This window comes from Cheilinus undulatus, linkage group 8 (assembly GCF_018320785.1).
Source record: "Cheilinus undulatus linkage group 8, ASM1832078v1, whole genome shotgun sequence".
Classification (NCBI taxonomy): Eukaryota; Metazoa; Chordata; class Actinopteri; order Labriformes; family Labridae; genus Cheilinus; species Cheilinus undulatus.
The window spans coordinates 35,289,182-35,311,109 of NC_054872.1; the positions used below are offsets into that span (position 1 = coordinate 35,289,182).

A 21,928-nucleotide genomic window follows, 5' to 3' on the forward strand; every position below is an offset into this window, starting at 1 on the left:
ACCAGGCAATCTTATTGGACAAGCAGCAGTTGATGAGTGCTGATATAAAGCACAACAGCACCGGGACATTCCAAAAGAAAGATTTTGTCTTTCTAAACCAATAGTATACCTCAGAATTTCAAAAAATGACACATAATTCTTTGGTTACATGTTAAATTAAATATGCTATTAAATGCTGGTGTCCATGAACTCGTAATAAGTAACACGACTCGGGTTGGACTGTTTTGGTAGCTTAGTATGGTGCTAGTTTCAGTTACATTGGGGAACTAGTTGAGTTTGTGGAGTTAAAACCAAACTGTTGCAGATTTTTACTTTTTATTTATTACTATTTGCTGCTTGTTAAACTATTGCATATAAGATATACTCAAAAGCAATATTACATGAGGGGGAAATGTGTTACAATTTACTGTTGTAAAATCAAGCAATAACACGAAAGACGGAGTGATGTGATTTTGAATATCAGCACTGCTGTGATTAGGTCGTAAGCACAAGGGTGTTATATCACTACTCACCGGATGCCTCTTGACAAATCAACATACTTAGCTAGAAGTTGCTGTTGTATGATTTAGCAACATAACGAGAAAGAGTGATGTTGTACTGAATATCAACACTGCTGTAATTGTCTATGCCAATCTACCTGCGGTCGCTTAGAGCGCATTCAGAAAGTATTCACAACCCTTTTGCCTTTTTTGTTTTTCTCATGTTGCAGCCTGATGCTATAGTAAAAAAAAACATTTCAATTATCATTAATCTAAGCTTAGGACATCATCATGAAAAATAAAAGCAAATTTTTAGAAATGTTTGCAGATTTATTAAAAATAAAAGCACTAAAATATCAAATTGGCACAAGTATTCAGATCCTTTGCAAAAACACTTGAGATTTAGCTCAGGTGCCTTCCATTTCTCTAAATATTTGCTAAGAAGTTTTTACACCTTGATTGGAGTCCACCTGTGGTAAATTAAAAAGCTCAAACCTGATTTAGAAAGGCACACACCTCTCCATAGAAGGCCTCTCAGCTGACGACGCATACTACAGCAAAAGCCAAGGCATGAGGTCAAAGGAACTGCTGCAGAGCTCAGAGACTGGACTGTTGCAAGGCACAGGTCTGGAGAAGGCTACAAAAAATTTCTGCTGCACTGAAGGTTCCCAAGAGCACAGTGGCCTCAATAGTTCTCATATGAAATAAGTTTGGCACAACCAGGACTCTTCCAAGAGCTGTTTTTTTGGCCAAACTGAGCAATCAGGGGAGAAGGGCCTTAGTAAAAGAGGTGACTGAGAACCCGAGCTCCACGGTTTATGTATGGAGATGGGACAAAGTTCCAGAAGGACAACCATCACTGCAGCCCTAAATTGATCTGGGTTTATGGCAGAGTGGCAAGACAGAAGTCTCTCCTCAGTGCACAACACATAGAAGCCCACTTAGACTTTGCAAAAAAAAAAAAAAATCCATGTAAAAGTCAAATGTTTTTGTGAGGGGTCTGAATATTTTTGTAAATGAGATAATTCAGTTTTTACATTTTTCATAGATTTTTTAAATCAAAAATTCTGTTATCACATTGTCATGATGGGGTACCGAGTGTAGTGTACTTTTTCCCAACAGTAGAATCTGCTGTGATAAGAAAAACAAAAGAAGTGAAGGGGGTCTGAATACTTTCTGGAGGCACTGTATGAATAACAGCAGTGCTGATGTTCAGTACAAAATCCCTTTCTCTCATGTGATATTGCTTAATTGTTCAGCAGCAACTTCCAACCAAGTATTCTGATTTGACAAGAGACATACAGTGAGTGCTGACATAGCACCCTTGTGCTTACGACCGAAATACAACAGCACTGATATTCAAAATCACATCGCTCCTTCTCTTGTGTTACTGCTTGATTATAGTGCCCTGCACGGGCCTGTTATCTGGGCCCGAGTCCGGCCCTGGCCCGAGGGGGTGAAACCCTAGCCCGGCCCGGCCCGAACCCATATGAAGCCCGACTTTTTTTTTTGCGCATGTGATGCAGCAGCGCACGGCAACAGCTGACCTGCATATTGCAGCAATTCTATGCCTATTAACAGATAAACACTTCTATTCTATAGTAGAACTATTAATCAAGTCTGAACATGGCAACGTCCAATTCAACATAAGTGAGCTGCTTAACATGGCAAACTCCGTTCTTTAAACACCACAAGGACAACAGTCTGTTTACTTGGCATCATGCAGAAAAAGAATAGCATCCACAGTTTCAGGGGCAAGTCCAGTCCTCCTTTCTTCTATCACTCTTCCAGCTGCGCAGAAAGCGCACTCGCTGCTGCTACTGCTGGCCGGGACATGTAAAGCAGACACATAGAGCGGGGAGGGAGGGGCAGAGCAGCTGCTGCGTTCAAGTGTTGCCATTTAAATTGGTTAAACACAAACACGACAAATAGCTCTAATTGTCAGGTTAAAAACACAAGAGCCCGAGCCCGGCCCAAGAAATGATATGGTCATTGGCCCGAAGCCCGGCCCTTGGGCTGTCGGGCCCCTCGGGCCTAGGGCTCCAGTGCAGGGCTCTACTTGATTATACAACACTGAGCTCCTACCAAGTATTCTGATTGGACAAGAGTAAGTGCTGATACACCCTGTCAAACCCGCAACCTAACCACAGCAGTACTGATATTCAGTACATCACTCCCAAATGTGTGATATTGCTGAAATAAGAAATGTAAGCAATACATTTCAAAATCATTGGAAACCTATGGTTAATGCTTTATTTATTTATTTACAGTCAAAAGATAAGTTGTTTTCACAATACTTTCGTACTATGTTTTACAGTGTATGCTACTGTGCTTCATATTGATAATAAACCATCAGCTGCAAAGGAAGCCACACCTTCTACTAGTTGCATCCACTCACAACACAACTTCCTTCCTCTGGCTAAAACAATACCCAACACACCCTCACATCAGCCATTGTTTATTGTTTCATGTGTCTGCATGAACTTTATAGATGCTGGTGGGACTGAATTCTTTACTTAAGTCTTGTCCAAACACAGTTTTATTAGTTCTCTCAGGAGCTGTAGGTCAAAGAGTTCATGTGTCTGTGTTTTGGTGAGAGTGTTACCTTTAACAGTGAGGTTGACACTAGCCTCTGCTGTCAGTCCTGGCACGGATGGCACGGCTCCAACACACATGTACTCTCCGGCGTTATCATAGGAAACATCTTGTATCGACAGCGTGCCGTCCTGAGAGAGCACGTCAGAGCCCTGGAGTATCACACACACAAGCAGACACACAAATTTAGTCTCATGCTATCACACCTCTATCTTTTCTTTTTTGTTCTCTGTGTGTGAATATAAGAGCAGGACAGCAGTGAAAATATCCAGTTTAAAAGCTCTCTGCTATGCTGGGAAAGCAGAAACACAGCCTTCACACACTGCTTGAAAACACTGTGATAACAGATCAAAGTCAGTCGGCCATGATGAACTTGTCTCTTACAATTCCTCTCAAATTCTTCTCATAGGAATCAGTCTTAACTGAGAACAAACACGTTCTCTACCTAGAAAACCAGCAGCCTGTGTGTCTGTAATCCCCAGGAGACACAACAACAGATACACAGGCTACAACAACAGGCCCGACACCGGAGGAGCATAGAGCACATAACAAGCGGAGGAGAGGAGCAGAATAAAAATACCAAAACAAACCTCTACTACCACGCTGGTCTCAGAATGAACGGAGTCTTTTCAAATACATAACAAGGAAACAAAGAGTAAACAAAGAGTAAACAAATTGCTTTTATGTGTTACAGTATGTTTCTTGTAAAAAATAAATGTACATACATATATAATTTATTTTTTGACCACAGAAAATATACAGCATACAGGTGCTTTGTTGCAGTCAGTTTTTAGCCAGTTACATACAGAAGAGCAACGACCGTCTTCCTACTTCCACATTTCCCATGCAGCTCAGAGGACGAAAGGCCTGTGCTGCTAGGGTACAACGCTTCTGAAAAGACAACTCAACTTGCTTATGAGTACCACATACTGGAGCATTGTTGTGTTTATATCTCCTGCAAATTGTGCTTGATGAATCATGTTCAGTGCCATCTCTTTGGGGTGGTTTCACATTAATGACCCCTGACCCTAAAGTTCAGTTCCATATAGCCAGTGTGAACACAATTGCATTTTATTTGGGCACCATGCTCGAGTACCTTAAAGCAGTGGTCTCAGGCATGGTTTATGTGTAAATGGGTGCGGTATAGGAGATTTGAACACAACCTCATCCAAGAAAGGTACTCACCCCTGAACAGGGTTGTAAGTCAGTTCTAAATGCCTCCTGTCTCTTCAAAAAACAATGAATCTGTGCAGAAATGGCCCATTTCATCCTTCAAACTGCAAGATACATGTGGAAGTCAGAAGAGTTTTATTGTTGGCATTTTCAATGCAGCTAAATGCAAACCTGAATGCTGCAAAGGTTGTGCTCTCTCCTCTGGTCTTCTTGATAGATTTGCAAACCAACTACTGGTATCCAGCCACTAGAACCAAGCAACTAATGTGAAAGCAGACTCCGCACACGAGTCCAGCTCATTTGTGTTCACACTAATCAAATTGACCACAATTTTGGGACAAGTTTACTCAGCTCTAGGCCTGGGTCCCTGAGGTGAAGCCACCCTATATTACAAAACAGTTCTAATCTGGTTTACCTCAGTGGTATTACCCCAAAAAGAGACAGATTTTCTTGTGATTCACTTGCAATTGATAGGAATTGTGTTTGCTGAACAGCATGTGGATTTAAAGCCTATGCTGCGATATTTGATCTGTCTTTAGCTTTTTTGAATGCATATATTTGTTTACAGCAGGGTTGAGTTAAATTAATGAAATTAATCAAAATTGAGATTAAATGGCAATATGTCTTACTGCAATGTCCAGAAGGTGCAGTAATTCTTTGACCTGAAATGTGTGTCAAAATGCCAGTCCAATGCTTTTTTGAGGTAGAGATGCAGGCACATTATGTAACATATGTCTCAATGTTTCCAACAATTATTTGCAAAAAATCTTCCTTCCTTGTTTTCTATGTTTGTCTTATAAAAATGAGAAGACATAAAATCATAATTGCCTTCAACACAACAATTCTTAGTGAATGTGCAATGAGGCAAAATAATCACAATTAGATATTTTTTTCAAAATCATTAAGTCTTAGTTAAATCTACCAAATAGTGTGATTGTTATAAAAAATGTGTTTTGCTTGTTTGTTGAGAAATACATGAAAATGAAGAATTTAAAAACAATTTTTATATTAAATTGCAGTTGCAATATTAGGGGGAAAATCAAAATGAAATTATTTTCCCAAATTGTACAACCTTAGTTTTCAAGGACAAATAAAGCATTCAAGCAATACCAGGTAATGTTTCACATGCTCTTTCTTTTCACACAGACTGTTTTTCCTGCACACACCAAAAGCTGATACGTGATTGGTCAATGCAGCTCTGACCAAAAATCTACTACAAATGGAAACCAGAACACCTCTTTTACAAATCAGATCCCTGTGAGTAAAGATCTGCATTTCTAGATGACATCTTTAAATAGGGGACAATAGTCAGTTCAGTTCAATCTGCAATGGTTACAGGTGTATCCACTGTAAAAAGTTTTGAAAATGCCCCAAAATAACTGATATGCACTCATACTATGTTTTAAGATCCCTTCTGTTAGGGTATCAAGTTTACCTTTCTAACCCAAGAGAGTGGAACTAGACACTGCTGGCCTAAAACCTGCAATCAAGTAAGGACAGGGTTGTACCAAACTGCACTGAACAGACTTGTTGGTGGAAATGCACTGTATCATACATTAAAAATGGACTCTACACTGTTCAAACAGTCAGTTGACAGTGTACACACAGAATAACACCATATGTTGGAATTATTAAACAAATATAAAGATTTATGATAAATTATACAAGAAGGCAATAGTAAAGGATGCAATCTGAAATACTGTTGTGGTTCTGTTCCCCTTTTGTTTTTTACAAATGAAACTGAGACCAGCGTCTGCTCTCCAGTTGCTGCATTTGGACACAAAACAATGCGGCCTCTGTAGATAGTCCACAACTGTCTTAAGAGGGATTGTTGCTTCTGTTTAAAGGCTCCAGCGTTGTGCAGCAGCTGCACACAAAGTAAAGTTACTGTATTGCACCATAATAGTTGTCTTAAAAAGAAAACGTTGAGTCAAGAAGCTTTGACGGAAACCAGAAACATAAAACTGTCAAAATCTGGACCTGCATGAAGAACCAAATTAATGTTATTTATCTACATGAGAGATAAACACACAGTTGTGTTTATATTTCAGAATGAATAGTTTGTTTCTCTAGATTTGTAATCTGGGAATACTCAGAGAGAGTCACAAGCACACAGTCCTAAAGTTGACCACTTCAAAAGGAAAGATGAACGAATGAGAATACCTTTTTCCACTGGACGGTGTGCTTGGTAGAGGCCTTGGTCTTACACTGCCACTCCACACTGTCTCCAAGCATGACGACCTGAGGCTGGGCAGGGGTCACACTCACTGGGTCGATGTCTGAAAGAGAAGAAATATAAAAAGGTACCTGAAAGCGGATTCTTTACATACATACTCAGGAGTTTAAGGAGTGGCTCTTAAACTCAAAGAGCTTCTCATCTCTTGAACAGTCTTGTAACAAGGCGGTTCAAAAAGCTGCACTAAGCAGAATATGTTGCTCTTTTTGTGAGTACAAAGCTAATGCACTAACTCTGAAGTTAAGCCTATTTCCAAGGCCACGTTAAGCCTATTCCATGCTATTTGTAGTCTATCTCCTTATAATGGGTGTGATAAGATCAAATTAGAGAGAGTAGTCAGGAAAACATTAAAGCAACAGATGAACTGTGAAAAATTGAATTGGATATCAGTCTTGTGAAAGGATTCCATTTAAACCCAATCCCTTTATACTCTTTTGATACTATGATTTCATAAAAACTGCTACTGGAAAGAGGGGAACTCCAAAAACAAGAGATGGATTGTTTTGTTCATGTGTTTTTACTTTAATCTTGTTTAGTGTCTGTGTTTCTTTGCATGACTCACAAGCAACATTCAGGGTGATTATTCCACTCAGGTCAGCATCCAGGTTATCAAAATCTGTGGCTGTGCACTTGTACTCGCCGCTGTCTGTGCGTTTGACCGATTTGAGTGTAAGAAGACCACCTTCACCGTTGATCACTTCACCCTGGAGGAAATGCAATGAATGAATATAAATGGGTGGGCAACAAAGAAAAACACATTTGTGTGTGCATAAAAAATGGGGCTTCAAAGCAGGACATATGGAATGCACACGTACATCTTTAGTGAAGTCAAACTCCGGCTGAGGGTTGCCATCAGTCTCACACTTCATGGTTACAGTGTCGCCCTCTTTGACAGGATCAGTGTTGACTAGGGTAAAGGTCGCTTTCTCAGAGGGATCTAGATGGACAAGAACAGATTTGAGACAGGTGAAAATTCCTCCTCTGGAGACTCTGTTGTACTGCGTGTCATTGATGAGAGCTGTGCAACACATTCCAGTGGGATACAGTGATTTTTTCTTTACCTCATCCTCTTTTTAGCTGAATATCATATTCCACTGAACTCTATGTTAAATTTCAGTGTTTATCAGGACAAAAGATATGAAGCCAATAGAATGGATCCATGAAGCATAGATAACACCCATTATTTCTAAAGGAAAAATAAGGGTGGCACTGCGCTATAGTCTTTTCTAAAGTCAAACCTGTACATGCACAGCTAGTTATAATGCAATCTACAGTAATGTAAGTTTTACAAAACTTTCATTCTTTTATCTAGATTTCAAAGATAGCGACAAAAACATACAAAACGGGGGGGGGGGGGGCAAGACAAGGCTTTATTTAAACATCTGTTCTGATGTTACTCAGTTTAGTAAGGTTTTCGGTTTTCAGACAACATCTAACCTGACACGCCAGATGGATTTGTTTCACACATCCATCTGGGAAAGCTTCAATAGGAAACATCTGAGAAAAGGCAGAGGATTTAAAAAAAAAAACTCGGAGTGTGACTGGATGAACGTTCTGTCTATCACATCTCTATGGGCCAATCAGAGCAACAAAACACATAACGTAACCACTATCGAGCTGTGCGTGCATAGCTACTGGACTGAATAACGCAGAACATGGTGACTATAGACATGTTAGTACTCGACTTTCGTCGTTTTTGAAAAGAAAACAACTCACTGCTGTTCTTTGTTCTTCTTTTAACGAAGAAATGTTGTCAAGTTCTGATAAAACTGGCGCTTTAGCAGCATCCACACTAATCTCTTCCTCCATTATTGCACCGGCCTCTTGCTGCTGATTGTTTATGTCACGACTCTGCTGGGCCTGAAAGTACTGCCCCTCGTCGCTGATTGGTCCTGTCATTTTCTAACCGGGCCCAAATGGTTCAGATGGGAGCTTTGCAAGATGAATTCGCCAGTGAAAAACAAGGAAACGGGCGTATCCATCTGCTTTGCAAGGTTAGACAACATCTGGATTAAATCTAATCTCACGGACAGACAGCTTCTCCACCTTAGCTCCCCTGTCCCAAGGTGTCTCAAAAGATTCAGTGCTTGGTCCCCTCCTTTTCATTAAAAACTTGCTCCCCCTTGGTAACATCCAACGTCACCATGGTCTCCATTTGACTGTTATGCTGACGACATACAACTACATTTTTAGCACCTTCATCACCAGAGAAACACACTCCAAGTTAACTGTGTTAATGCCATAATAACCTGGGGGCACATTTCATCGCCCTAAGCTACTTTTACAACCATTGTGTCTCGCATGCACTTGTTGTCTGAAAAAGCTTGTAAAACATCAACCTAATGGTTCACAGTCAAGCTCTGAACATTTTTTTTGTTCAGGACAGCCTGGGCTTTAAGAGTATGTGTGCTGCAGCAATGTCACTTTAATTTTAAAAATGTTATGGGACTATAAAGACAAAAGAAAACACTAAAAAGAAAGTAAAACTCAAAGATTGTATGCATTAAACACAGTAAATATTAATGAGGGTTTTTTCCCACAAACTTGTTCTCCTATCTCTTTGAGACCAAAAAGTTAAAAAGTAATCAGTCTGTGTCAAAAAGTCTTCAAAATATTCAAATTTTTACAGAAAAAGTCATCATACTTTTGGGAATTTTAATCATTATTTAAAGCAGTTCCTGTCTACAGTGACAAAGAGTGACAAATCAAAGCCTTTCTGTGTCTGTGTCTCTCTGTTATGAGTCATCCAAGCCCTCTCCTCCAGTTTTAAAGTCTGTGCACATGCACTTTGCAGCAAAACATGACCTGAAGACGGAACAGCCTGCCACTGGGTGTCACAGCCCAGTCACAATGCATTCTGGGTTTAAAAAAAGACAATATGGTAGCAGGCTAACCCACTATCTGCCAGAATGATTGAAAATTGGATTATAACAGGATAAAAAGGCGTTCAAATTATCAGAGTTACTGGTGTGGATTTAATCTTTAAAGACCCAGGAAGTCAGCCAAGTTCCAGGCACCCTAGAAAACGTTCTGTAAGAACTACAAAGGCATGGATATCATCTTTAGAATGCACAATGGTGGGCTTTCAGATAAAAAAATAAGTGGCTACGATTAATGGTTCAAAGTCATTTAACTCTGAATAACACATCTTTTCTCGTCATATATGACAACACTGGTCTCAGAGGGGTTTACTTAAAATAAATCAGCAATCATGATCATTGGCACCAAATCATCCACCAAATCTGTCTATAACCTCACCTTTCACCCAGACTACTTCCCCTCACATCTGAAATCTCTGCATCATTTTTCACTAAATCCAGAACTGAAACAGCCTCCTGACCTGCACCTGCTCTTGTGACCACATCAGCCCCGTCCTTCAAAATCTCCATTGGCTCATTATTTCATACTGTAACCAGTTTAAAATCCTCCTCCCACCCATAAAGCCCTCACTAACTATGTTGAAGTTGCTCCCTTCAGATGGGATTTCTCTAACTGAGAGGGTAACTTCACTCATGGTGCAAAAAGTGTCTAATGCCCAATGGCATTCTGGGAAAACTCAAAATAATTAGAGTACAATGACAATAAATACTTAGAGTGATAGAGACCTGTTAACTTAAAACTAGAAATGTGTTCTATCAACTGAGAAAAATAGAGCTGAAATAGCTATTCTGGATTTTTAAGTTAACACAGCTAATTTTTAACAGCTTTTTGGTCTTACAGTTTACAATCAGCTCATCCATCCCTAGTAGTTTCCCGCCTCTTTTCATGACTTTAACTGTTTATCCATAAAATATTAGTAGTTTAGGGTTTTACATCACTGTTAAATCATAGCTCAGGAACTTGGCAAGTAAAAACATTTTAGCATTTTAATCCTGCATAAGCCTGATCTCTGTCACTTATACCTGTTGTAGCATTAATGCAGCAGTTGATTCAAATAGTAAAATATCCCTTGATATCCAACAAGCTAGCACATACTGGTAAAGCAAGCTCAAGTTCTTGATAAGATCGAAATAGAAAAATCAAAGGCACATCCAAATATAACACATAGTTGAGCTATTTCCATTGGATTCCATAAGGACTAATAGATGGAAGCAGCTCATTTGGTAGTTTTCAAAGGTAGTAAATGTATTTATCAGCACCTGTAGGGCTTTACTCACAGTTGAGATTTATGCTCATAGTGTCGGACTTCTTCTGTTTGATCTGTCCCTCTGGCATGCTGTACTCCACCACACAGCTGAACACAGAGTCTTTATCAGCCTTGGTTGGCCGCATGTACAGGGTGCTCTTGATGGTGTAGAGACCTGAAGCCTCCTTAACCACAGAGGGAATCATGTAGGTCGCTGAAGGACAAGAGGGATGGGAGAAAGAAGAACCAAAGCATAGAAGTTATTCTTTACTTGAATTAAACTGATTACTGATTTTGATTAACAGGCAGAAAGGATACTTACCCTCCTTCCTGTCCTTAACTTCAGGTAGGGGATGACCATCCTTGAACCAGATAATTCTTGCCTGGGGATACCCATTTTTCGCTGAACAGGTACCAATCTGTTGAACACAGACAAAGGAAATGATATCAAAACTAAAATCATTTTTTATCACCTATGTTTATGGCTATACAGCAGTTGTTGATCAGATATGGTCCAACTCTTGACGTTTAAAAACAAGGTGTTTAAATTCTACTTGTGTGAGAACCATGCATAGCGGTAGAAACCTGGCTACTGCAATGACATTTTTTTTGTCAGCTGATCTGGCTAAACAGCAACCACCCACTTTTTCCACAACCATTCAGTCGTAGCAGCTGATAGCTGTAATCAGCAGTTAACCACCAATCAGAGACGTTGCTGTGTTGGTCTGGAATTGAGGGTAGTGTAGTTATTTTCCCCCAACTTGGGAATAAAGCATGTTTTTCCATAAACTGAGGTAGATATCATACAAATTGTGCCTTCTACAGGAGCAAATACCATTGTCCCCCTTTAAACCCTCAAAAAAGCCACTAAAATGTAGGCCTAGTGCACATGTAGGCAGGTATTATTTGAAATAGAGGTTTTTCTGTTTTAGCTTTTCATACACAACTTTGTGCTGGTGTTTGCATGCTTTTAAAATCAAACAGCAAGAAAATATCCTCATTTCAAGGACATTGTTGCTGCCTCTGAGAGAGCTGCTGCAACAGCACAGTAAAGGAAAGACTACTGTTGACATAGTCTGCTCTTTACAGCATTTAACTGTGCATTTTTGGGGGTTTCATGTGGAAGATGATTTTGAGAAAAAGCATCTGCCGATGTCTAGACTAGGCCTCAGAAGAAGCATCCCACACTGGAAGTTCAGCTGCAGGAAGAGGCTGCAGTGGCTTAACCTTCTCACTAGAATCTGAAAATACTCAAGTTCCACAAAAATCTCCCACTTACCTCAGAGCTGGTGGGCTCTCCTACAGTAATGGCCTGACTTGATGGCTTTGTGAGAACAGGCTTCTCTGGAGCAACTGAAGCAAGAAAACAGAGAGAGGAAGGAGAAATCATTATTACATCATTATGATTCAATGGAAGAAAAACCTTTAACATAGATGCATGCACACACAGAAACTCACACTTGCACACATGCCCGCATGCCTGCCGACCTTGCTAATTAAGTGGAGCAGTAAATATTCCGCTTCCCATTATTCCACCATGACCTGGCTCACATGAGCTGATAAGGGTCAAATCACAAAAAAAATACTCCCCTCTTTCTGGCTCACACTCACACATACAAGGATGCCGACACAGGTGTGAGTGTTCCCTCTCTTTTCTCTGTTTATTCCCCTCGCTCACTTGTTCACATGCAAGGTCATCTTATCACCGCCTGCAGCTGTCGACTGCTTAAAAAAATAAACAGGAGATGGGTATTCCTCTCTTGGTCTCACCTGCTCATGGCTTTTTTTTTTGTTTGTTTTTCTGACATGTTTTTTCAGCTCCCAAAACAGGGAAAGCATTTTTTCAGTCATTTTCTGTCTTAAAACAAAAACATGAAACAAATGAATGTAGGTTTCTTCACTCTAAACACTATAAAAACGACAAAGAAAAATTAAATGAGATGCTTTTCTATTCTCCTTTAGTGTGGTTTATTCTCTGCTGTAGTAGGGAAACTAGGCAGACCCAGAGAAAACCTCATAACTCACTCCTATTATGTTAGAGCAGGGCAAGCACGCTATAATTCACCCCCTAAATGAGTCAAGTGTTCGAATGCAGGCAAAGAATAACTCCTGGTTTGTGAGACAGGCTGTATTCTTACATTTGTGGGCATCTAAAGGCCTTTTTTCAAACTGCTTTGAGGTATTGTCTACTACTGACTGGCCTCTTTCACCATTAATAGCTTATTTTATGAGATTGCTTTAAACCTCAGAGTGTATAAATGTTAATGGATAACTTGTCAGATCTTTTCAAGTGGAGGTTTCACTAAAGACCGGGCTGCTTTGCTTTCCTATCCTTCTTTAGGTTGATTGATCTGTCAAATCCTACATGCAAATGCATGGAATTCATCTTGTTTAGAGTGGTAAATGCTGAAAGTGTAATTAATGTTTGCAGAGGCATTTGCTGTGGAAAGGGCAAGGGCGCACTGGCATGCACTAAGGGTCAGCCCCAGCACCTCAGTGATAAATCTGGACTGTTATTAAGGTGATATATATGAGACATGACAGGTGTGATTGAGCTATTTATCAATTGTGTCAAGATTGATTAGATTGTGGTTAATTGACCTTTGGGGAATTTGTTACCACAGTCACTGAAGAAGGTTTCAAAGTAAGACACACCATGGAAAAATGTTCACTATATTCTCCTCTTTGATTTGTAAATGTAGAAAATCAGGACAAATCATACTTTACATACTATATCCTTATCTGCAAAGAGGTTTAATGTGGAGTTATTTTAAATATGTACAAAATGCAATCAGCAAAATGCATTAGGCTGCATTAGGTGCAATTAAGCCACTGCTGAATGAAAGTATGCGTGAAGGCACACGCAGATCTGATTAAAGCTGTAAAACTTTAGTTGCGCTGACAGCAACAAAACAAGCCATAAATTCCCCGCATCGCACACTGATGGGAAAGTGAAGAGGGGGGCTACTTGAAAGGTCACCTTAAAGTCTTATAAATGGTCAAAGGGCAGTGGTGGACTCACAGAAGACTTTGAGCATTGTGACCCCCTCTCCGACCCCAGCAGGGCCGGCTGTGACCTGGCAGAAGAAGGAGAGCTCGTCAGAAGGCTGAACCGACGAGATGGTCAAGGTGAAGTCCTCTCCGATCGTGACACGCCCTGTCAGAGGGGTGCCATCGTCACTTTTTCCTTCGCCACCTTGAGAGCGGAAAGCTACACGAGTCCTGGTTCCTTGTTCCTCCTGAATAAATAAACACATAGGAGCAAGAAACATGAGAATAAGTACAACATCAAAAACACAAAACTTGGGGCACACATCAGATGTTAAAACTGAGACATTTTACCATTTTATGAAAGATATTTGCTTATTTCAATTTGATGGAAGTTACACGTCTAAAAAAGTAGAGACAGGACCATGTTTACCATTGTGTAGCATTACATTTTACATTACATAATCTAATCAAAATCTATTTACATTTATGGAACATTTTACACTGCAACCCAGCTTTCTGAAATTGGGGTTGAATATTTATGAGAAATCTAAGGATACATTTGACCTGAAATTGCCCTTTGCAGACAAAATATGCAGGAAATTCTTCAATATAGACCTTCAATATGTAAATTACTTACAATGAACCATTCAACAATAGTGTTGCTCGATGTTGATACGGTGTATGTACAGGGAAGTTTGGCAGTCTCTCCTTTAATAACTTCCACTTTAGGAGACACATTCACGGAAACACTTCCATTACATACTGCAAAAGAAAACACAAAAACAGAAAGAAAAATTAGTTTCTCAGACTCAGGTATAAGTATATGAAGAAGTAAAAGAATTTCGACCCAGCACATAGCATCACTATTACTTGTCCCCATAATCAAAGTTCCTTTGATGGGTTATCTTTTCCTGATTTTGGCTCTCCAGTAGCATCTGCCGTAACCAAGGCTGCCCATAAGGGGGAATAAAGGGATGAGCTTTCTGGGGCCCAGCCAAAAATGGGGCCCAACGAGGTCAGCAAAATCATGGTTCATAGAGTTAAGCCATGATAACTATATTTTATTTTAACCTGGGTAATAACCACTCTTATCAAAGCAACAGACACATGTTTTATTTCTTAAGGCAACAGTACAATAAAGCATTTTTTTTAAAAGACTGTTAATGCATTTTCTTAAAACAGAATTACCTTTAAATTAGTTACATTAACAATGAGCACAGGAAAAATGAAATAAATGATTAGGAAAGTAATGCCAAATAGCTAGGCCATTATGTGGACAAACATCAGGATGCCAGAAAATAAGGAAAAAAAGAAAGGGGGGGGGTGGGGGGGGGGGCAAAAAGTTGCAAAAATTGGTTAAAGTTGGAAATAAATTGCCACGGTAAAAGGGGCAAAAGTGTGAAAAACTGGTAAAAGTGGCACAAAGAAGTGGCAAAAAATAATAAATATTGGCAAAAAGTTGAATAAATTTGTTAAAAGTGGCAAAAAAGTGGTAAAATGGGTTAAAAGTGGCTTAAAAGTTACAAAATGGGTGAAAAGAAGCAAAAAGAAGTGGCAAAAAATAGTGGACAAATTGCAAAAAAAAAAAAAAATTAAAAAAGGGCAAAAGGTGGCATAAAGGGTAAAAGGTGGCACATAGAGGTGGCAAGAATAGGTGGAAAATTGCAAGTAAGTGGCAAAAATGGGTTGAAATTGGCAAAAATGAGTCAAAAGCAGCAAAAAGAAGAGACGAAAATAGTAGACAAGTTGCAAAAAAGCAGCAAAAGGGTAAAAGGTTGCACCAAAAATAGGCAAAAATTGATCAAAAGTGGCAAAACAGGGAAAAAAGTGACAAAAAGGTGAAAAAAAAGTGGGGTCAAAAGGGTCAAAAGCTGCAAAAAAATGGTTAAAGTTTATAAAAGAAGCAGCAAAAATTAGCCTAAAAGGCAAACAATTAGGTCAAATGTGGCAAAAAATAACCTGGCAAATCAGTGGAAAAATGGTGAAATTGTTAAGAAAGTAGCAGGAAAACATAATTTTAATATCAGAGGCCAATGATAGAATAGAATAGAATAGAATAGAATAGAATAGCTTGAAAACATTTCCAGCTCTAAAGGTAGGTAACTCATAGCTGGGATGATAGCACCAATACCAATCCAGCATTGATGTTTTAAATAAATCAGAACTGAGGACGGCCCATTCACTGTGTTTTTTAGGGGTCTGCCAAGTCTGTGGACAGACCTGGTTGTAACTACAGCACAGCAGCCATTTTCTGCAAAAGTAGAAAGCTACGAGTATCAGTATTCCCTTAAAGGTGTATGAACTCCAGTGAAATCTGTTCAGGGAGCCTGAGTCAGTCACTGTCAGTGTTCTCCATTCAACAGACACATTAGGATGCACACAGTGTCCCAGATATCAATGGGAGAGAAGCAGCTAGGGCACAGACTGGATCCAAACTGGATCCTATGGGGATAGAAAGCACACTATAGCTCTTAAACTCTCCGTGTATCAAGCTAGTGAGAAACAACGTGACGAGCAGATTACATTACAGAGCGGAGAAATTAAGGAGGGGAAGGGAAGGAGCTCCATTTCTGCTAATGAAGTGACTGCAGCACATACGGTGTTATAAATCCTACAGTATAGTAACACATGACAGCTTGTGGGGAGTTTACTATAATGTGTGGATACAAACTGCACAGAAAAAGCAGAGTTGTTTATGTAACTTGGGTTAGAGGGGCATTTTAGATTTGCAAGCTCTGAATATCAGATTGATAAAGTATGATACTACCACTTGCACAAATTTATGCACACTAATTTGCAGGCTTAGTGATCTTTTATAGCAGTCAGGGAGAAAAAAAAACAGGATTATGGCATTGTAGTTACATTATAACACACAGTATCATACATTCATAGAAGTATACTAGGAATGGCTGTTGAGTTAATAATGGATGAATACATAAAATGCATTTATTCTGCAAAAAGCCCAAACATTCAGTGTCTTTAAAAGCAAAAGACCTAAGCTAATCTCTTTTAATATTCATATTTCAGAATGTACATAGTGCTCAGCTAATGAACAACCCAGCCCTGTATGCTAGCATAAATTAATCATATCATCAATTTTATGGACTACAAAATCTACACTTTAATAATTTATTTGTTGTGCAAAACAGCCAAGAGGAGAGAGGATGGACTTCAGGGAATGGTAGTTTTCTTGACAGGCTGGTTTTAATAACAGAGCAGGGATATGCAGACCGGGAAGATGAAAGACTGTTTGCTCAAAACGTCTAAAGAGAGAGAGGAGAGGAGCCAAGGGATGACCGCCTTGTTATCACTCTGCTGTGAGGAAGAAAGAGAGCGAGAGATGGAGGGAGAGGAGAGGGCAGAGGGTACATATAGAGGAGATAATAGGAAGAGCTGTCAAAGATACACAGTGGTGTGTCTGTGTGTTATTGAGACACTTTCCACTGAGGTCAGATACTGTGATTGACCCACAAACCACACTGAGGTCAAGGGTTGGTGAAGAGTTGACATTTGACAATAAGACCTCATGTCTCCCTCCACCTCTGTTTTCTTTCACTTCCTTTTTATCTTCTCTTTCACTTCCCTCGCCTCTATATTTACTCCGCTCCTTTATTTCTTTCTTTTTTGTGCTATCTAGATCCCCATCCAGTATCCTCCTCTCTCTTTCTAAATATTTTGTCCCATTAGCTCAGTAGCTCTCGGGGGAAACAACATTAGTTTTACAAACGGAGTCTCATGTTCCAACTTTGTGAAAGGGATGTAGCCTAAAAGAAAATCTGCCTCAGTTTCCACGCCAACACAAACAGCAGACGGACGAGCAAACGTACAAGAATGTGCGAGTAAACGAAGCACTATGCTTTTAGGCAGCACTCAGGATTTAAGAGTCTCGTTAAGTGGTGCATGGGAAAAATACACACTCACACACATACCACATTAAATCAAGTGACTTTCTGGCCCATGCAGAGAGGACCTGAATTCAACTCGAACACTCCCTTAAAAAGAAAAAAACACAGGAATCTTCCACATATTAGGCTGCAAAACACACATTTAAGGCCTTTGGAACAGGCTTGACTTTATGCAAAATTTTTCAACAGTTCAAGTCATTTAAATGGATGACTGATGATTCCTCCTCGCTTGCTCACACCCGCCGGACCCCTTTCCTCTTTCTCTGTCTCTCACACTGAAACCTCCCTTTAAACACCAAAGACTGCTCAATTATTATGTGGATATCAACCATGAAAATATAACAGATTGGTTATTGACGGTTCAGTTCGGCGCCTTTTGCTTTATTCTCTCTCGCTTGCTCACCCCCACCCAACCCCTCCCTCTTTCTCCCTCTTTCACACCAAAACCTCACTTCAAACACCGTAGTTTGCACGTGTATTATGTGGATATCAGCCATGGAAATATAACAGATAAGGCAAAAGTTGTAACCTACTCACAGGTCATAACAGAGCCTGAAATATAAAGTTGCTCTCTGTTTCTTCAACTTGGGTCAGCGCTATGATGCATGAGCACTTGCTGTATGACGCCCTCTGTCAGGATGGATCCAGCAGGATTTTGAAGGAGTGACAGAGCCACAGGCTCACAATACAAAACAATTTGGCATATTCTATGAATTTTTGCAGTGAAGGCAAGAAAAACCATAGACTGTAGAGAGAATTGGACAAACCCTGTGTGACGTCAGCTGTCTGCTTACAATAGGCAGACTCAAACAGCTCTTGAAGCCAATCTGCAGAGACTGAAAAAACTGAGGCTGAAATAAGGTGTAGATGTGGAAGTATGCTGCCATAGGACACCATCAGGCAGGAAAGAGGATTTACACAACCCTGGTTGTGCTCTGGATATCCTTCAGTATTACCAGGGACATGTGAAATGATCTGTTAAAAAAAATAGCCAACACCTTTAGGGTGGAATAAGGGATGGATGTTGCAAGTAAGAATGGCCTTGTGTACTGTCCGGTTGGGCAGTAGAGTCACGAGCCCTCGGTTGAGCTGTGAATGCCCTTAAGGCTCAAAAACCACCAGCGGTCTCTGGTCATATTACCAGGAGTGAAATGGCCTGGACAAAAGAGATGCTGTCCAGCTTGATTTTGGCTGCCAAGCAACACTTGTGTCAACACGTGTCAAGCTTGATAGTGTGTGACATGTTGGGCCCCATGATGAATCCTACCACCCTACATGCTTAAACCTAGGCGCATGACTGTATGTCAGCTAATGTTAGTATTTACACAGTGAACATGGCTATGCCAAAGTACAGCAACACAGTGGCACAAGCCTAGCTCTGATGTATTTGTCTTTTAACCTATGGGAAAACTAAAACACTATTAAGTTTGTAGCAGACAAATCTATGGCATTTCTGGAGAGCAATGACTGTTTATTTTTAACTTTGCAAGTTATACAGTCACTTCCTGTGGAAACAGCTGTGTGTTCTTATTGTGTCATATTTTATGCTCATTTTTCAGCCTCTGGCATAAATCTGCCAGACATAATGGAATATAATCAGATTTGCTGATTCCTCACTTTTAGAGAAGCTGCAAACCCTGATTAGTCTCTTTTGGGGGGAAAAGTCGACTTCTACATCATCCAGACAGCAGGCTGTGAGTCAAAGAGTAAAAATAAGTCAGAGAAAAACTATCTGCTGAGAATGTTTTCACATCTTTACATTATTTAGTAGTTGACTGAGTTGTTTTTTAAGTTGTTTGAGAGTGGTTTGAGTTCCTCCATGCATTTAAACACAGTTACTGTCACTTAATCCAATGATTGGTGCCATCTGTGCCACGTTTTCCTCCTCCTCTCCCCATCCCTCATCTCCCATTTAGTTTCATTGTCCTTCTCAACCTTCCTGTCCCCTTGCACACATCTATTAGCATTATAAGCAATATGTTTTTGGTCTGGAGTGATCAGTCAAGCTGCTGCTCTGTGTTTTAGCACACGAGGCAGCTGTACGGACAGAGACAGACAATTAAAACATGATTAGGGAGTTCTCTGTCCAATCTAAGCGTGCATGTGTTTGTGTATTTAGAGACACAAGCTGTTGGCGGTCACTTTGTGAGTGAGGGAGAGAGCCGGGGCTGGTGGTGGTGGTGGTAGTGGTGGGGGGGGTGTTAAAGGGGGGTCCAGCTTCATGGGGGTCTCGTTAGCTGACGCAGGCCGGCTAATCGGATTTAGCCAAAGAGAGGGAAAGTGAGTGTGAGGTGGTGTGTGATGGGGTGCATGACCGGGTAGAAAGACAGATGGGAACGAGACGGTCGGACTGTGACCCCGCACACACAGGCACACACGCTTCTACAGTATATCTATAATGCATGGGATATTCATGAGCTGCAGAAGCACCCCGAAAAGCTTCGGTTAAGTACAGTGTGTGCAGAAAAAACAGATCCAAGACTGCAGTCAAAGCAGGGTGGCAGAGTGGAGGAGACCCGAAGAATCGTGTCAGTCCCACATCTCTTGAAAAGTTAATGTGAAACCATCTTTAATACTCTCTCTGTGTCTGCTTTTTTTTTAACCATCTCTTCTCTTTGCCTACATTTCTTTCTCTGTCCCCCTTTTCCTTCTATACTACACACCTACACCCACACAAGCTGGTGCCCCTCATTATAAAAAGACCAGCTGGATCCTCTCTCTCTTGTTCTCCCCCTTCACCTACTGCTACTGTTGTAGTCCGGACATTAAAACCAGGATCCTCTTTTTTCTCCCCTTTTCATCCCTCATTCTCAAAGAGCATTCTTTAATACCCAGCGCACAAACTCGCCTGGGAGGCAAATCTGCGCATGTGCATGCTTTAAAAAACAGGAGAGAAAAAAAGGCTGCAAGAGAGCAAGAGGAGGCATAACGAAAATTTTGAAAAAAGGGCAGAAAGGGAGAATAAAAGGATTGAAAAAGAACAAGGGACGGTGTGTGTGGAAACCAGCTTTGCCTACATGAGTGTCACCCAACTAGAACCTCTTTATGAAGCCAACATGAACCTGCTTTCTCTGATAGACCGTCTCTGCCTGTTAACCCAAACACCACTCCTCTGAGACTTTATTAGTTGACACCTGGATGATGGCGCTAAAGGTAAGAAATGTAGTATGACAGCAGGTTTCACAGAGAGAGAGCAAAAAAACGTCTGACACTGAGACAAGTGTTTGTTGGACTTTTTCTTCAGAGCTAAAAGAGCAATGACTATGAATGTCAGAGGGTGACTGTGTACCTGAGTGAGTATGTTTTTGTCTCAGTGTGGTCCAAAGCATACATGGCCTCTAACAGGATTAGTATGTTGGACTGTTGGCAAAGCAAACAACACCGTGCTGCAGGAGATTCAGACGCAATGTCACGACGGCGAAGTCACCTACAGTGGTGGTCATTAAGACATCAACACAAAACAAATAGCGTGTTTCCACAAAGCAGTCCTGTTTGGTACAGTAAATCCTGAACTGCTTGTGCCCCCCGTGTGGATTACAGCTCATTTTAGAGATCTGGATTATTTGATTCAGCTCAGTGATAATGCTGCATTCCATTAATCTCAGAAGTTAGATGTCAGAGCCATGAATGACAACACACCTGAGTTGAACGTGTCCCAGTTACAGCAAAGTTCTTTTGAGTTTCTACGTTAGAATCCAAACTTCAGGGTGTGTCTGTGATGACATATCCGGATGGCATTTAGGAATTTCTGAATTCCAAGATTAACTGGACTGCATCTTACCAAAAAGTTTATCTCTGTTTCTTTTGAAAGTTTATTATCATTTAAATGTTTGGGACAAAATCTGTACAGCTCAGTTCGAAACATGATGCCTTTTGTGTTTATTACTGTTCCATGGGATGTGCTGATTCTTTCAACCAAGCAACAGACTGCATTAAGTCTATCAGCACTATTTTAATGTCAAATGTTTCACTTGGTACACCAATGGAAGGGTGCTGGAAAAGTAAGACAGTACAGATCTACTATAATAGTTCCTTATCCAACTTTTTAGTGTGGAATTGTAAACACATAACTATATGGCACCAGATTGCTTGGGGGAAACGCAGCTAAAGCTATTTTCATGATTTTATTATTCAGTTTCAACTGATCGGGTCCAATCAGAAGGTAGAACTTGTTCTTAAGGGATGCTACAGAGCAAAGTATCAGGAGCAGGACCACACCTCAACCAAGACTCTTCCTCTACAATCCTCTCTTCCATCCCCTTTCCTCTATCTCTATCTTTACCCTATCCGTAGAGTCCTAAAAGGGGGTCTGGGAGCTGTGGCAGATTCCCTGAGTTCCTCCAAATCACGGCCAGCAAACATCTCAAATCACTGTTTAAAAGAATAATTCCAAAATCGTCAATAAACAAAAGTCAAATCATAT

At 40.3% G+C, this 21,928-nt stretch overlaps 1 protein-coding gene across 2 annotated transcripts in view; it reads right to left on the minus strand.

Annotated features, from left to right (window-relative positions):
* bcam (basal cell adhesion molecule (Lutheran blood group)) overlaps nt 1-21,928 on the minus strand; it is an 80,526-nt gene that overhangs the window by 16,116 nt on the left and 42,482 nt on the right. For both annotated transcript variants that reach the window (XM_041793555.1, XM_041793554.1), the window contains exons 2-10: nt 14,238-14,362; nt 13,632-13,848; nt 11,889-11,962; nt 10,932-11,028; nt 10,641-10,823; nt 7,299-7,420; nt 7,046-7,187; nt 6,411-6,526; nt 3,085-3,226 (exon numbers count right to left, since the gene is read on the minus strand). In XM_041793555.1, coding sequence (XP_041649489.1) covers nt 3,085-3,226; nt 6,411-6,526; nt 7,046-7,187; nt 7,299-7,420; nt 10,641-10,823; nt 10,932-11,028; nt 11,889-11,962; nt 13,632-13,848; nt 14,238-14,362 — 1,218 coding nt within the window. The remainder of the gene's footprint in view (nt 1-3,084; nt 3,227-6,410; nt 6,527-7,045; nt 7,188-7,298; nt 7,421-10,640; nt 10,824-10,931; nt 11,029-11,888; nt 11,963-13,631; nt 13,849-14,237; nt 14,363-21,928) is intronic.